This window comes from Vulpes lagopus, chromosome 7 (genome assembly GCF_018345385.1).
Source record: "Vulpes lagopus strain Blue_001 chromosome 7, ASM1834538v1, whole genome shotgun sequence".
In the NCBI taxonomy this organism is placed as follows: domain Eukaryota; kingdom Metazoa; phylum Chordata; class Mammalia; order Carnivora; family Canidae; genus Vulpes; species Vulpes lagopus.
Window position 1 is genome coordinate 57,102,858 of NC_054830.1, and position 13,450 is coordinate 57,116,307.

The 13,450-nt window shown below is 62.5% G+C and overlaps 1 protein-coding gene across 4 annotated transcripts in view; it reads right to left on the minus strand.

Moving 5' to 3' along the window:
* Positions 1–13,450, minus strand: part of PLXNA1 (plexin A1) — a 48,803-nt gene that overhangs the window by 15,985 nt on the left and 19,368 nt on the right. For all 4 annotated transcript variants that reach the window (XM_041761476.1, XM_041761473.1, XM_041761475.1 and 1 more), the window contains exons 4-20: positions 12,887–13,027; positions 11,828–11,928; positions 11,353–11,476; positions 11,102–11,255; positions 10,701–10,800; positions 9,253–9,367; positions 6,643–6,843; positions 4,842–4,938; positions 4,576–4,769; positions 4,304–4,455; positions 4,090–4,210; positions 3,678–3,814; positions 2,589–2,756; positions 2,066–2,159; positions 1,643–1,882; positions 1,416–1,559; positions 858–1,092 (exon numbers count right to left, since the gene is read on the minus strand). In XM_041761476.1, coding sequence (XP_041617410.1) covers positions 858–1,092; positions 1,416–1,559; positions 1,643–1,882; positions 2,066–2,159; positions 2,589–2,756; positions 3,678–3,814; positions 4,090–4,210; positions 4,304–4,455; positions 4,576–4,769; positions 4,842–4,938; positions 6,643–6,843; positions 9,253–9,367; positions 10,701–10,800; positions 11,102–11,255; positions 11,353–11,476; positions 11,828–11,928; positions 12,887–13,027 — 2,518 coding nt within the window. The remainder of the gene's footprint in view (positions 1–857; positions 1,093–1,415; positions 1,560–1,642; positions 1,883–2,065; positions 2,160–2,588; positions 2,757–3,677; positions 3,815–4,089; positions 4,211–4,303; positions 4,456–4,575; positions 4,770–4,841; positions 4,939–6,642; positions 6,844–9,252; positions 9,368–10,700; positions 10,801–11,101; positions 11,256–11,352; positions 11,477–11,827; positions 11,929–12,886; positions 13,028–13,450) is intronic.

Consider the following 13,450-nt stretch of genomic DNA (forward strand, 5'->3'; position numbering starts at 1 on the left):
TCCCGCGGACGCAGGGGCCCACAGCTCACATTTTTCCGAAATCTGCAGCCCCTCTGCCAGAACCCGTCCTGTTCTCTAGGGTACCCCCTCCTGCCCCCCAGGATCTGCCCACTCTCAACTTGGGGCTCCTGGGGAAGCAGGCCCCAGGGAAGGGAGGCACGTGGGCGGGAGTGGCATTGGCTGAGCTTGCCCACTGTGCTGGCCCTGTCACCACAGGGAGGGACCCCTGAAGACGCAGCAGAGGGTCTGGCCCGGCTGTGCTGGAAGCCAGCTGCACGCCAGACCTTTCTTGCACCAAACCCCACACAACACCTCCCTACTGAAAGCCCTCTGAGCTGACCTCCACCGTTCACATAGTACAGTCACAAAGGACACGTGCCCCGTTTAGGAGGCTGGAACGTGGCAGCACTCCTGAGACAGCCCCTCAAGGCCCACAGCCCAGTACCAGCTGAGGTCTGTATGTACCTAGGACCTAAGGAAAGGTGCCCCCCCAACCCCCGGGTGCCATGCCCAGCCCTGTGGATGGAATCCACTGTGCCCAACCTACGGGTGAGGAATCTGAGACACAAGGAGGTTGCGTGCCTGTCCGAGTCCTGCAGTCAAGCAGAGTCACAAACACAAGCTCTGCAGCTCGAGTCTGTGTCTCAAGTAGCACCCATGGAGGCTGTGCTCGCCCCAGGGCCCTCATCTGCCCACCTGCCCACCGGAGTCTATGCGTGCCACAGTCATGAACATGGAACACTGAGCGGAGTCAACGAGGACAACGGGACCTGGCTGGCACGTGGTGGCAGTCACAGCGAGCCCTGTCCCCTATGCCCTGCCCCTGCCACCAAGCGCCTGCAGCTCTGAGGACACACCTTCCTTGCACTCCAGGGCCACGCGGGACTCCAGGTTGTCCATCTGCAGCTGCAGCCGCTTGAGGGTGCGGTCGGCATCCCGAGACTTGCGCTTATAGGCGATGAGCACAGCTACGATGACCAGCAGCAGGAGGCCTCCACCTCCGCCAATGCCAACGATGGCAGGGAGTGTCAGTAGGCTGTCTGAGTACACCTGCAGCATCCCTGGTGAGAATTCAAAGCCGCCAGCCCGGACCTGTGGGTGGGGGTGCAGGCCACTCAGGAGGCCCCTTGCCCACTCAGAACACTGGAGGCCCCTGGTACCAGGCCCTGGGAGCACCCCACAGCACCTGCCCCAGCCCGGAGAGGTCAGAGGGTGGGGATGCAGGGATTCAGGGCCAGTGTCGGGCCCACCAGCGGGCACCAGGGCTGGGCTCCTTCTGAGCCAGAGGAAAGACTGGGCCTCCGCCACAGAGTTGAGGTCACCCTGGGAGGGGCAGGGGCAGTGGGTCAAAGGCAGGTGGGGTCCAGGAGAGCAGAGCTCGGGCAAGAGCGTGGATGCGAGGGCCGTGGACGCACCGTGACCTTGTGCTGCCCTGTGAGGTTGGGTGACTCGCAGAGCAGCTGCGTCTCTGACACAGTGAGGGCGCAGGGTGTGGAGCCGATGAGCACCGTGTAGTTGAGCCGTGAATTGCCAGGCGCGGGCGGCAGGAGGTTCCGGCCCTGTGGGGGTGGGGGTGAGCCAGAGAGCCCTTCTGCCCCATAAGCCCCCACCCTGCACCCCCACTCAGCACACAGGGGCCCACCTTGAGGATGAGCGGGGAGCTGGGCTTCAGTTCCAGGAGGCCGGTGGGGCTGAGCGGCTCCAGCACAGGGTCAGGGTAATAGACGAAAGAGGAGGCATTGAGCACCAGCAGGGCCCGCACGTCATCCATGACGAAGCCCAGCTCGTCTGGCCGCTCCCCCAGCTCTGGCGGGCTGCGGCTCGGGTTGTCCACTGATGGGGCGCGGCACACCATGGTGGTGTCATTGTACACCAGGCAGCTCTGAGGACGCAGGCACGCACGCTGGGTCAGCCACTCCCCACATGGAATCGGGCCCCAGCAGGGTCCAGGGGCTGCAGCCTTACCTGCACGTGGGGTCCCCCCCAGCCAGACGGGGCGGCCTCCCTCCCTGGGGTCCATGCCCCCCGAGGCAGCATGAGCCGCTAGGGTTCCGCAAGGACTCACGTTCTCCCTCTCAACGCCTCCGTACTTGGCCCGGATACGAGGTTCACGGATGGTGGCCAAGTTGGTGCCCGTGACCGTCAGCAGAGTCCCTCCGCTAGAAGATGGGGAAGGGGGCCGTGGTGGGGAGCTCAGCCGGGGCCCAGCAGACACTCGCCAGTCAGCGCCCCCTAGGACGGCTCACAGGTTAATGTCCCCACGCCAACCTATGGCACCGACCACATCTCCAAGCAAACACAGCACCTTACCGTGCAGAGCACAGCACCTGTGGTTTATGGGGTTTATGGGGTGATCTGTTTCCGTGACTGACGCGAAAACCAGGTTGCTGCGTCCAGGGCACAGTAGTGGTCTCGGTCTTCACTCACTGCCCCCACCCCCAGAGACAGAGCGGGTTTGGCCACCCCCTGCCCAGTCCCAAGAAGCAGAAAGGAGGTGGGTGAAGGAGCTCCCTCAGAGCAGGTGCCACAGGACAGATGGGATTGTTGGGGCTCAGGCCGGGCTACGCAGTAGGGAGTGGGGGGCCCACCTGTTGATGCTCCACTCAGGATCAATCTTGAGGATGGTGGGGTCTTCCGTATAGTTGTACTTCACCTCCGGGTTGGTGAGCTGAGCACGGTTGATGTTGATGACAATGGGAGCGCTGCCAGGGCTCTGCCCAGGGGGTGTCAGACACCGGATCTCTCTGGAATTCCTCCTGTGGGGGGGGGAGGGGGAGGGGGGCGCAGACCAGTGAGGTTCACCCACCAGGAGGGGGGCACTAAGCATCTAGGCTCTGTCACAGACAGGTGTTTGGGCAGGCGAATGGACCTGCCCAGGCCTCACCTGCCCACCTGTAAAATGGAGCCACAATGGAACCTGCTCCAGGAAGCCGATGAGTGGGACAGCCACCTTCCATCAGCCCTCCCGAGGGGCTAGGTACAGGACTCCCAGGAGGCCCAGCTCAGCACTCTCCCTAAGGTGAGTGAGGTGCATGTCCTCGGCCCCCCACCCTCCATTCAGTCTCCTGATCCGAAAATGGAGCCAACCCCGGCCACGAGGAGGTGGAATGGACTGGCCACGGCAGAGGGGGCACTCGGTCACACCCACTAAGCAGCCAGCCAGACACTGCTGCACCTGGGACCCTGTCCCCTCAGCTCAGCCGGGAGGCCCCACAGCCGCCAGGCCTGCTCCTGCAGCAAGGCTGCAAACACCAATAATTAGTCTGATAGCGGATAATTACTGCAGGAAAATATTTAAAGGACCGTTCCATTATCATCCCTAATCTAAAATTATCCACTTCAAGCCTCAGGGCTTTTGTCAAGATTTCTTTTCTCTCTCTTAAGAAAATTTTTAAAATACTTCTTGTGCTCCCAGGGGATCCCCCTCGCCCCCAAAACAGAGCAGTCAGGCCGCCACCCCTCAGCCCAGGCCCCGCCTGCCCTGCCCTTCCCACTCCAGGAGGTAGCCCGTCTCCATGGTAACACTCTCCGCCTCTGGTTTCCATAGCAATCACCCCAGCCAGGCTCTCCACACCCCCTTGTTTCCTGGGCAACCGGAGGGGTATGCAGCCCGAACCAACCGCCAGGCGGTGAAGGTGGGCCTTGCCTGGCCCCCACACCCCACATGCACCCCCTACCAGGAGAAGGAGCAAGGCCTGCCGCCAACAGACACAGCCACATCACTGCCCGCGTTCAGGTGGCTGCCCTCGATGCCAATCCACGTGCCTCCCGAGAGAGGCCCTCGTGCAGGGCTCACCCGATAGAAGGTTGGAGTCTGTGGGAAGAAGGGACCTGAGCTGCAGGGAAGGCCTACTCTTCTGGCCAGAGGCCTGCTTGCACCCCAGGCGTGCCCGGAGCCACATGTTCCCAGCTCCCCCTCACCACCCACAGGCAGGGCCCCTAGTGTGCAGGAGGGACCTGGAACTGGGCCCTGGGGACCAGAACGGAGGTGCTGCTAGGCAAGGGGACCCCGGAGGACCTGGAGCCCGATCCAGCCCCTGCACAGCCACCCCCTTAGCCACCTGGGAGGATGGGCAGGGAGAGGCTTACCACAAAGGTGAAGCGCTTGGGGGACAAGGCCCGGTAGTGGGGGGAGCAGTCTCGCACACACACCTCCACCAGGGCGTCGTGAGCCCGCACCGTGCTGGCATCCCCGATCTCACAGACGATCCTGTGGAGCACCCGGGGGGCCTCAGTGGGCTGTGGGATCCAGCCCGGGGGTCGGGGCGGCCCTGCCCACCCACACCATGAAGGCCACACTCACTGCTCGGCACTGATGTACTCGTTCTCCACGGGGCTGCACAGCACCTTGCCCACACGCACACCCAGCCGCACATCTTCGAAGCGCAGGCCCAGGTTCTCACCGGTGATGGTGAGCCGCGTGCCTCCCTGCCGCGGGCCCGTCTCAGGGAACAGCTGCAGCAGAGAGGCCGAGGCTGGGACCCAGGCGCAGGCTGCCATGGGCCGGGCAGGGCAGGGTGTGGGCGCGGCCTGGGGTCAGCACCCTGCTGGGGGCGCGCCGGGAGGGCTGCCCACCTTAAGGATCTTGGGGTCGGTGCAGCGGCTGCTGCCATGGCGGGCGTGCATCCAGGCAGCGGGCGAGTCGGCGGGGCAGTGGGGGCGCAGGGAGCAGCGGCGCTCGGCCACACACCAGCCGCACTCGAAGCGTGGGTCGGCCTTGAGGCAGAGGCCGCAGCTCTCCCTCAGGGCTGGGCACTTGTACAGGTGGGCTGCGGGGAGGGACACGGTCAGCTCGGTGTGCCCTCGGCACCCCCCACCCCCAGGTATCCCATCCTGCTCACCCTGGATGTTCTGAGGGTTGTCAATGACGAAGTTGCCGTTCCACACCACTGACAGGTTCACAGGCAGGTCGCTGACATCATTGCCCTCGTAGGAATACTGTGGGCCATGGGCAGGTGGGTAGGCAGGTCACACGCACAGCCTGGACTCTAGGATCTCAGGGCCTGCCCGACCCTCCCGGCTACCCTGGAACTGGCCCACAGGAGTGGGTTTGGCAGGACCAAATGGCATTTCCAACCTGGAGCTGGAAATCCCAGAGCCGCCCGCCCACCCGCCCACCCACCGCCAGCAGAGATGGCTGGGCTGTCACACCCAGTTCTGCCTCCACCTACCAGTCTCCAAACACACACAGGGTGTCCCTCCTGGTGGCCAGAATCCCCACCCTCCAGCCAAGAGGCACATGAGGTGCGTGCTCCAGGGTAACCCCCGCGTCCCCTGGAGTCCACCCCATCAGGGTACCAGAACTTTCCAGCTGGCCCCCCTGGCTATCTCTCAGAGACCCTCTATAAACCTGCTGTGTTTGCGGAATCGGTTCCATAATCCCTACCCCAGGACCGCCCTGCACCCTGGGCACAGGCCGGCAGAAAGCAGCAGCAGGGAAGGCTCTACCCCGCAGCCCCCCAGGCTGGGCTGGGCTCGGGACAATACCCCTCCCCCGGGGAGCCCAGGCCCAGCATGCCCAGCTGTGTCCCACTTTCTGCAGCTGAAGACCTCCACTCCATCCCAGAGTAATTCATCACTATTTTATCTACAGGAATTTAATTGGATCCTATCAAATTCCCTGGTACTCCCTCTTCCCTTTCAGTGTAGTCACAGGAAAGACAAATGTGGGCTGGGGGGCAGCGGGGGTGCGAGATGGAGGGACAGAGGCTTGGGGATGGCAGAAAACAGGGCAGTAGAGACACAGCCAGCCGGCCAGAGAGGGTGGAAGTAGCCGGGCCATGGGTCAGAAAAAAGCCAGTGGAAGGTATGACAGAGTGAGGACAGAGGATGGGAAGCACAGGCCAGGTAGGAAGGGCCTGGCCACGTGACCAACCCACCCCCAGGAGGTTGCTGTGACCCCCAGTCCATCATCCTGCCGGACACATTATGTGCTGGCCAAGGAGCCACCACCACCAGCCTCCAACCAGAGGCCACTCCCCGGGGATTCCCCAATGACACTCTTCTTGAATGACGAGAATCCAGGCTCACCAGCCATCATGGAGCCAGACAGGGCAGAGGTCGGGTCCAGTCTTAGGGCCACAAACCAGACACCAGCCACCCACCAACCCCCCACCACCAAGAAAGAAACTGGGTCTACGACGAGCACCGTCACTAAACTCACTGGACTTGACTAAAGGCTTCTGAACTGTTACCCTATCAAGACTCCAGACTCCACGTGTGGCTGCTTCCTGGCCCTGGGGCGACACTGCCAGCTACCGGTCACTGCACTGGCCACTGCGAACAGTTTCTGAGTCGGGCCACAGAGTGCACAGAAACGGCTGAGTGCTTAGGCACCACGGCCCTCCTAGAAGTATGGGCTGAGGATGGCACAGCCTGGCAGCCTTATCACAGGACCCCCCCACACAACCACGTGGGCACATCCCACCCCTTCTAAGTCACCCTCTCCCACGTCTGAGATGTGTTCCCACCGGACGCTTGGCTGGCTCTTGGCGCATCCCCTCTCCCGCACCCCCAAGCACGCCTGAGGGTGCCTCCCCAGCCCACTTTCTCTGTGCTGAGAGCAGAAAGCAGACCCTAAGGCTGTGAGGGTGATAGGCTCAGTCAGGTGCTCGGGGCTCCTGGCAGCAACCCCTGCCTCACCGAGGAGTTCTGGCACTGCAGGCTGGAGCTGTTGAAGCGCAGGGCAGTGACACGTGCTGGGCTTCCCGGGATGTGGAAGAGGCACTCGTAGCCACGCTGGCCGGACTGGGGCTGTGGCAAGTTGCGAGCAGCCAGGGTGATGGGCTTCACCACGCCCACTGGCACATAGATCTGGGTAGAGGGCAGGATCTGCGGACAGTCCTGGGGGCGACAAGGCTTGAGCTGAAGGGCTGGGTGCCACGAGCATGGCACGCCCTACCTCAGCCCAGACCCGTCTCTGCACAGAGCCTGCAAGTACCACCATGCCCGTTTTACACATAGGCCAACCCAGGGAAGAGCTGGCCAGGCTGGAAACGGGAGGCCTGGGTCCTGCACTTGCCAGGCCCTGGCTGCATACTGGTGGCCCTCTCCCCTGTGCACCCGAGCGCCCTCGCGGTACTCCAGCAGCCTGTCATTCAGCCACCGAGGGGGCCCCATCTGGCCCACAGCTGAAAAGGCCCTTGGGGCAGAAGTAGCTGAGCAGGCGGGAGGTGGGGCTGCGAGCTCTCAGCTGGGGGCCCGAGGAGCATGTAAAAATAGCCAGAGCTGGGCAAGAAAACAGCCCGGGCCCCCAGGGCCAGCATCTCAGCAACGGGGGTCTGATGCAATGGCCCAGCTCCCTTGCAGCACAGCCTGCAGCAGCCGTGACACAAGGCCCCACAGGAACGATGCCGAGCTGGGCTTTAAATAGAGATGCTGAAAACAGGCTGTAATCCCCAGGCCCCAGGACAGCTCCCCAGGTGGGCCGGCCCCACTCTATGGAGCTGGTGGGGGCCTGAGGAGGGAGCCTGGGCTCCAGGAGGGCTCGGTGCAGCCCGGCAGGTGACCACGAGCTGCTGGGTCGGCAGGGACGCCCCCACCGGGGGGAGAGGCGGGTGATGAGGACAGGTACGCAGGGCCGCCATGCCCAGGTTCAGGGGCCCACGCCTATACCAGAGCTGCCCTGGCCAGCTCCCAGCTGCCCCTGGGGACCCCCAGCACCCCTGGCTCCCACTGCCCCCCAGCCTCACACCTCCCTCTACAGACACCACCTCTGCCGCCCAGGAGGCCCCGCTCTCTCTCTGGAGCTGGAACCTCTGTGCCCACATCAGGCTGGAGTGAGGGGGCCGCCCCACACAATCCACACCAGAACCAGGGATGGGAAAAAGGAATCGACAGTGGAGCTCAAGGCCTCCTGAGCAATGGGCCTGGCCAAGTTTGGGCCTGTCACGCTTAGGAAGTCCCCATAAAACCTGGGATGACAGGGGATCCCTGGGTAGCTCAGCGGTTTAGCACCTGCTTTCGGCCCAGGGCGTGACCCTGGAGTCTCAGGATCGAGACCCACATCAGGCTGCCTGCATGGAGCCTGCTTCTCCCTCTGCCTGTGCCTCTGCTTCTCTCTCTCTCTCTGTCTCTCATGAATAAATAAATAAATATCTTTAAAAAAAAAAAAAAAAACCTGGGATGACAGCTCAAGAGGGCCTATCTGTGGGGTACAGGAGGGACTCCTCCCCAGCAACGTCCCTGGATCCCAGGACCACCCCCCGTCCAGCCCTTGTCAGACAAACTCCGCAGCAGTCTATGCTGTTCCACCGAAGCCCGCAGTGGCACTCCCCAAGGTCCCTGACCTCAGCGTCACTCCCAACATCCTGCTGCCCCACGGCCCCTGCCTGTCCTCACGACACCTTTGCCCAGATCCTCACGTGGGCCACATTCCAGTATGGCAGGAAAGCCCGTTGCCCACCCCCCACCTTGCTTCTCACAGCACCTGCTCAGAATCCGCCCCACAATGCCCAAGGTCCCTGCCTACTCTGGGCCTGCCGGATGGCTACCTCATCCCATGAGGTCTGGACGGTGACAGTGGAGGTCGATCAGGAGAGGCTCTGTGAGGAATGGCCTGAAGCAGGCTGCATGGCCTCTGCCAGCCGCCCCAGGCCCCAGAGTCAGCAGGACTCACACCCCCCTGCCCTGTCCAACCAACAGGCCTCTGTCTGCTGCAGAAGGGTGGGCCCTGGCTTCCAGGCTCGGCTCTGTGCCCTCGGGCTGCACCCAGGGAGCCCGGCAGCTCCACCCCCTGCCTGGCAGGTGCTCAGGCCAGCCTGTTCTGGTTCTGAGAGCCTCCGGTTCTAGGAAAAGTAGCCTGGCTGTTCATAAAGTCAGCGCCTCACCCAGGCTCCAAAATAATTACTACCTAATTACTATCAATTACTACACAGGGCCTCTACTGACTCCCAGAACCAACCAGCCACCCTGCCAGTCAGTCTGATGGGTTCCCTCATCCACACGGATTCTGGGCACCGGGACTTGCATGCCAGCCCAGCCAGATACCTCATGCTGCAGGCGTCACAGTGGGTGGACAGTCCCCTCCCTGTATCATCCCTAGGGCATCCTTTTGCAGCCCCATCTAGAGGCCCCAGTCTGAGGCCTTCCCTGAGGTCAGAGAGCAGATCCAGTGACCACAAACAAACACTACTGGCTGGCCTCGGAGAACGTCCTCACACACGGGGCCCTGAGGTCAGCATCCAGCCACCCATGGGAGCTGCGGAGTTCTGCTGTGCCTCTGAAACCCTGAGCTCTCCAGGATGGCCTTACCTCAGACACATTGACACGGCCCTCCAGAAAGGCGCAGTCGGCGGCATTGTGCGTGCACACGTGACGGTACTTGCACCAGTGGCAGGGGAAGGAGCCATTGACACAGGACAGGCAGCTGCAGGGAGAGGGCAGGGTGGTGAAACTGAGACGACCTGTGCCTCCACCCAGTGGCCACACGGGACCCTGCTACTCCTGCAGCAGATCACAGAGCTGCCTCAGGGCCTTTGCTCAGGTGGCTCCTCCGCCTGCTCAGAGAGGCCTGCCCGTGCTTCCCTTCTTCCTTGCTGCTTTTCCCCAGACTCTGAACACCTCCCAATCCCCCTCACCATCTGCTGATACAACCTCCCGACAACAGATATCTAAAGCCCGTGCCGTCCACTGAGGTGACCGCTGGCCACACCGAGCTCCATGTGACAATTAGCACCAGGAAACGCATTAGTGCAGGTATGGAACCGCACATCTGTACACTAAGTTCTAATCTCAACTAACTTAGGTTTAAGTTTAGGAGGCGATCCCGCAGAGCTGGAGCTGTTGTAGAAGTCTGCGTCCCTGACCAGAATGCAAGCTCCACGTGGCAGACACCTGTCTGGTTCACTCCCACACATCCCCAGGGCCCGCATAGGGCCCTTGCCATGCTCTGGCTGTGCAATCTCCTACGGCTGGTACCTCCTCCTCTCTGCAGCCCCCGTGGCACCCACTTCCCCTGGAGAAAACCCTTCTGACTTCTCTCTAAGACCTCCAACCTGCAGGCCACCCTGCTTCTCCAGAGACCCTCAAGCCTTCAGCTCTCAAGTGCTGCCCCTGATCCCCAAACACCAGTGCGCCTGGAGCAGAGAGGTGAAGCCCAGTAACGTCGACACTCAGGTCCTCAGTGGGCACCCTGACCCAGGATGGAGTCGGTCTACAAATCAACAAGTGAAGGCACAGGGGAAAATCAGGTGCCTCCAGCTCTGTGGCTGAACCATTCTGCCTGTGTGGGGCTCCTCGCCACCCTGCACCCCTCCTTGGCCTTCCAGGTGGGTCCCCTCCAGGTCTCCCTGCCCCAGCGGATGCTATCGACCACAACCAGAGAGGACCTGGACCCCTCTACCTGTCCCAAAGCAGCAGGTACCTGTGTCAAGCGGCCCGTCCCTTCCCATGGCTTGGCCATCTCCCGCAGCTTCCCTCATGCTCCGTCTCACTCTGGGGCCTACAGGCCACTCCCCGTGCCCCAGCAGCTTGCAGGAGGCTGGTGAGACTCTCTTCTTTTGAATCAGGAACCTCCCCTGCCCCCTCTGACCGCCCCAGCCTCAGGCTACCCTCCAACTGCCCCGGGAAGCCAGGCCCCTGCTGGCCTTCCACTGGGTGAGTGGCTCTTGCACGGCCTTGCCTCCCACCCTGACCACCTGGCCTCACAGCACCCCCCTGGCCTGCTGGGAGTGTTGGTGCAGGAGAACCAGGACACTCACGACTGGTGGACACTGCAGTTGTAGAAGACGAAGTCCACGGACGCGAACTTCTTGCCCGTCTCCTTAGACTTTAGGTAAAGCTTGACCACCCGCTGGTCACCTACAGAAGCAGCGCAGGCCTGAGTCACCAGGGCCCCCCAGGGCCACTGAACCCAGGACAGCCAGCCCAGAACAGGGACAAGCCTCGCCAAGGACCTTCTCCACCACCACCTACACAGCCCCTCGCTGCATCCATGCCCTGTAGACCCTGTGGGCCTCTGAGCACACTGGGCCAGCACCTGCGGTCCCTGCCCCTGGACACCTGCTCCTTCCCCTGCCACTCTACAGTCAACATGTGATGCCCATTCGCTGACCCCAACAGGATGGCTCCAGGTGCTGCCCTGGCCCATGGGGACACTCACCCTGGCCTCGTGTGATGGGTGCCACCTCCCGAGCGGAAGGTGAGCGGCAGTGGATCCGACCGTCCTCCAGGATGCTCTCAGACTCGGTGAAGTCCTCAAAGGAGCAGTTGACACCAGCCGAAAGGTCAGGCACGTTCCAGGCCTGCAGCACGAGCTGGGGCCCCCAGAGCAGAAGGCCTCTGTGAGCAGGGACCCGTCCCCCACTCCTGCCACCCCCATCCCCCACCCCCTACCAGAGCAGCCTAGCTCACCGGAACCTGAGACATAGTGACTGAAACGTTGCGAGGCTGTACCATCAGCTGCACGCACTGCAGCAGGTCCGAGGCGAAGCGCTGGGGCTCATCTGCCCGCTCGCAGGCGTCTTGCCGTGAGCAGCTGTGGGTAGCAGGTGCTATGGCTGGGCATGGGTGAGGCAGCCAGGGGGGCACCCCAAGCCCACCAGCTCCTGCTCAGCAGGCTTGTCATCATGCGCTTAGGGGAAGCCCACCAGCTTTACCCTGTACCCATCCTTACTGGGGCAAAGGGGGGCTTGCGATCACTTAGCCAGTCACGGGAAACTCCCAAATACAGGGAACCTTACACAGGTGAGACCCAGAGACGCTTTCAAACGGGAGCCGTGACTGCCCAAGATGTACGGTGTAGCCACCTGGGTTCCCCCAGGTCAGAGGCTGCCAGGCAGGGGTGTCAGGGCCCTCCAGCCCACCCCAACACCCCGTCCAGACTCACATGCTGTGCAGGACACACCAGCCACAATGGGGGTCCCGTGACCCCAGGCACAGCTCGCATGACGTATATTGCACGCAGCTCTCCACAGGCACACGAGTCACCTAGCAGGATGGGGACCTTTGCATCAGGCCCCTGCAAGGCCCACCCCAGAGACTCCTCCAGCCTCACCTCCTTACCACCACAGCATGTCCCCTGAACCCAGCCCTGTTCCCATACATGAAGGGAGCCTCCATCTCAGGCCTTTCTCTAGCATGGCCTGTTCAGAGGCTGGTCCTGTGACCCTGACTTGGCTAAGTAAGGCCAAACAGGCCAGGCCTCTCTCCTGGGAGGCAGTGGCCAGGAAGCCGGCAAGTCAGTGCAGGTGAACTAACCAGAGGAGAACTCACAGCTCCAGCCACAGTCACTGTCCCATCTGTCTGGACTCAGAGTTCCCCAAGGGAGCATGGGCTTATCAACCCCAACCCTGAGCACAGTCAGGCTGGGCTCTGCTCCCCCTCACCTTGCCTGCTTGGCCCTGAGGTCCTCAGTGGGCTAGAATACCCTGATGGCTGAGAGAGAGGCAGAGGAGAAGCGAGGGCTGGCCAGGAACGGGGGCCTGGCCTTACCAAACCCATGCTGACCTGCCCCCCCCGCCTACCCCTTGGCTATCACGGGGTCGCCAGGCTGGGAAAGGCCAAGGCTGGCTCCGAGCAGGCTGGACGAGGAGAACACAAATGGATGGCCTGATGAGGGAGGACCAGGCCAGGCACCAGCCCCACAGACACGGCCGCCTGAAGCCCCCACTGGGCAGATGAGGCCAGTGCCATGCAGGGCCTCAGCCCGAGGACTCAGCACCCTAGAGGTACAGGCTCAGCCCGCAAATGACATCAATGCTCTCATAAAATTTATTCAAGTATCTGTTCCTGTGGACACGCAATTATTCAGAGAGGGGGCGGGAATTCCAAGCCTGACTGGGGAAAATCTGGAGCTGGTATGGACGCAGTGGGCAGCAACGGCCAGGCCTGACTCCCTGATGACCCCCCACAACCTGCCCCAAGTGTCCTGCAGCGGGTCACCCACCTGCTTCTCCGTCATAGCATAGAGGTACTGGCGGTCGGGGCTGAGGACCAGGTCGCGCAGGATGGGGCTGTTCTCTTGGGCCACCACACTCTCGTAAGCCAGGGCCGGCCGGCCACCAGGGTTCGCCAGGTCCACCAGGATCTGCGGCAGCGAGGGCCTAATTGGGGCTGTGCCAATGCCTTTCTGCCCCAGCCCTGAGGGCAGGGGTCTGGACCCCTCCGCTGGTGGACCCCCAAGCCCTGCCCAGAACCAGGCTGAGGCTTCCGCCCACCCCAAGGAGGATGAGTAGGACAGAACTGTGGCCGGTAGGCAGGTCCTGATCCAGCCCCCCTTCACCAGTTGACAGAGCCACGGGGACAAGCATGAGCCACCACCCATCACCCGCTGTATAGCCAAGACCAGCACACAGGCTGTGGGAGCTGCTGGCAGGTGGCCCACCTCTTCTGGGGGCCAGGCTGGATGTCTCAGAGCAAGGGATGTTTGTGCAGGGATGGGACGGAAGGAGGAGGCGACGGGGCCTTTGGAGAACTTGAGATGTCCAGCATGGCTGAGACGTGAAACCGG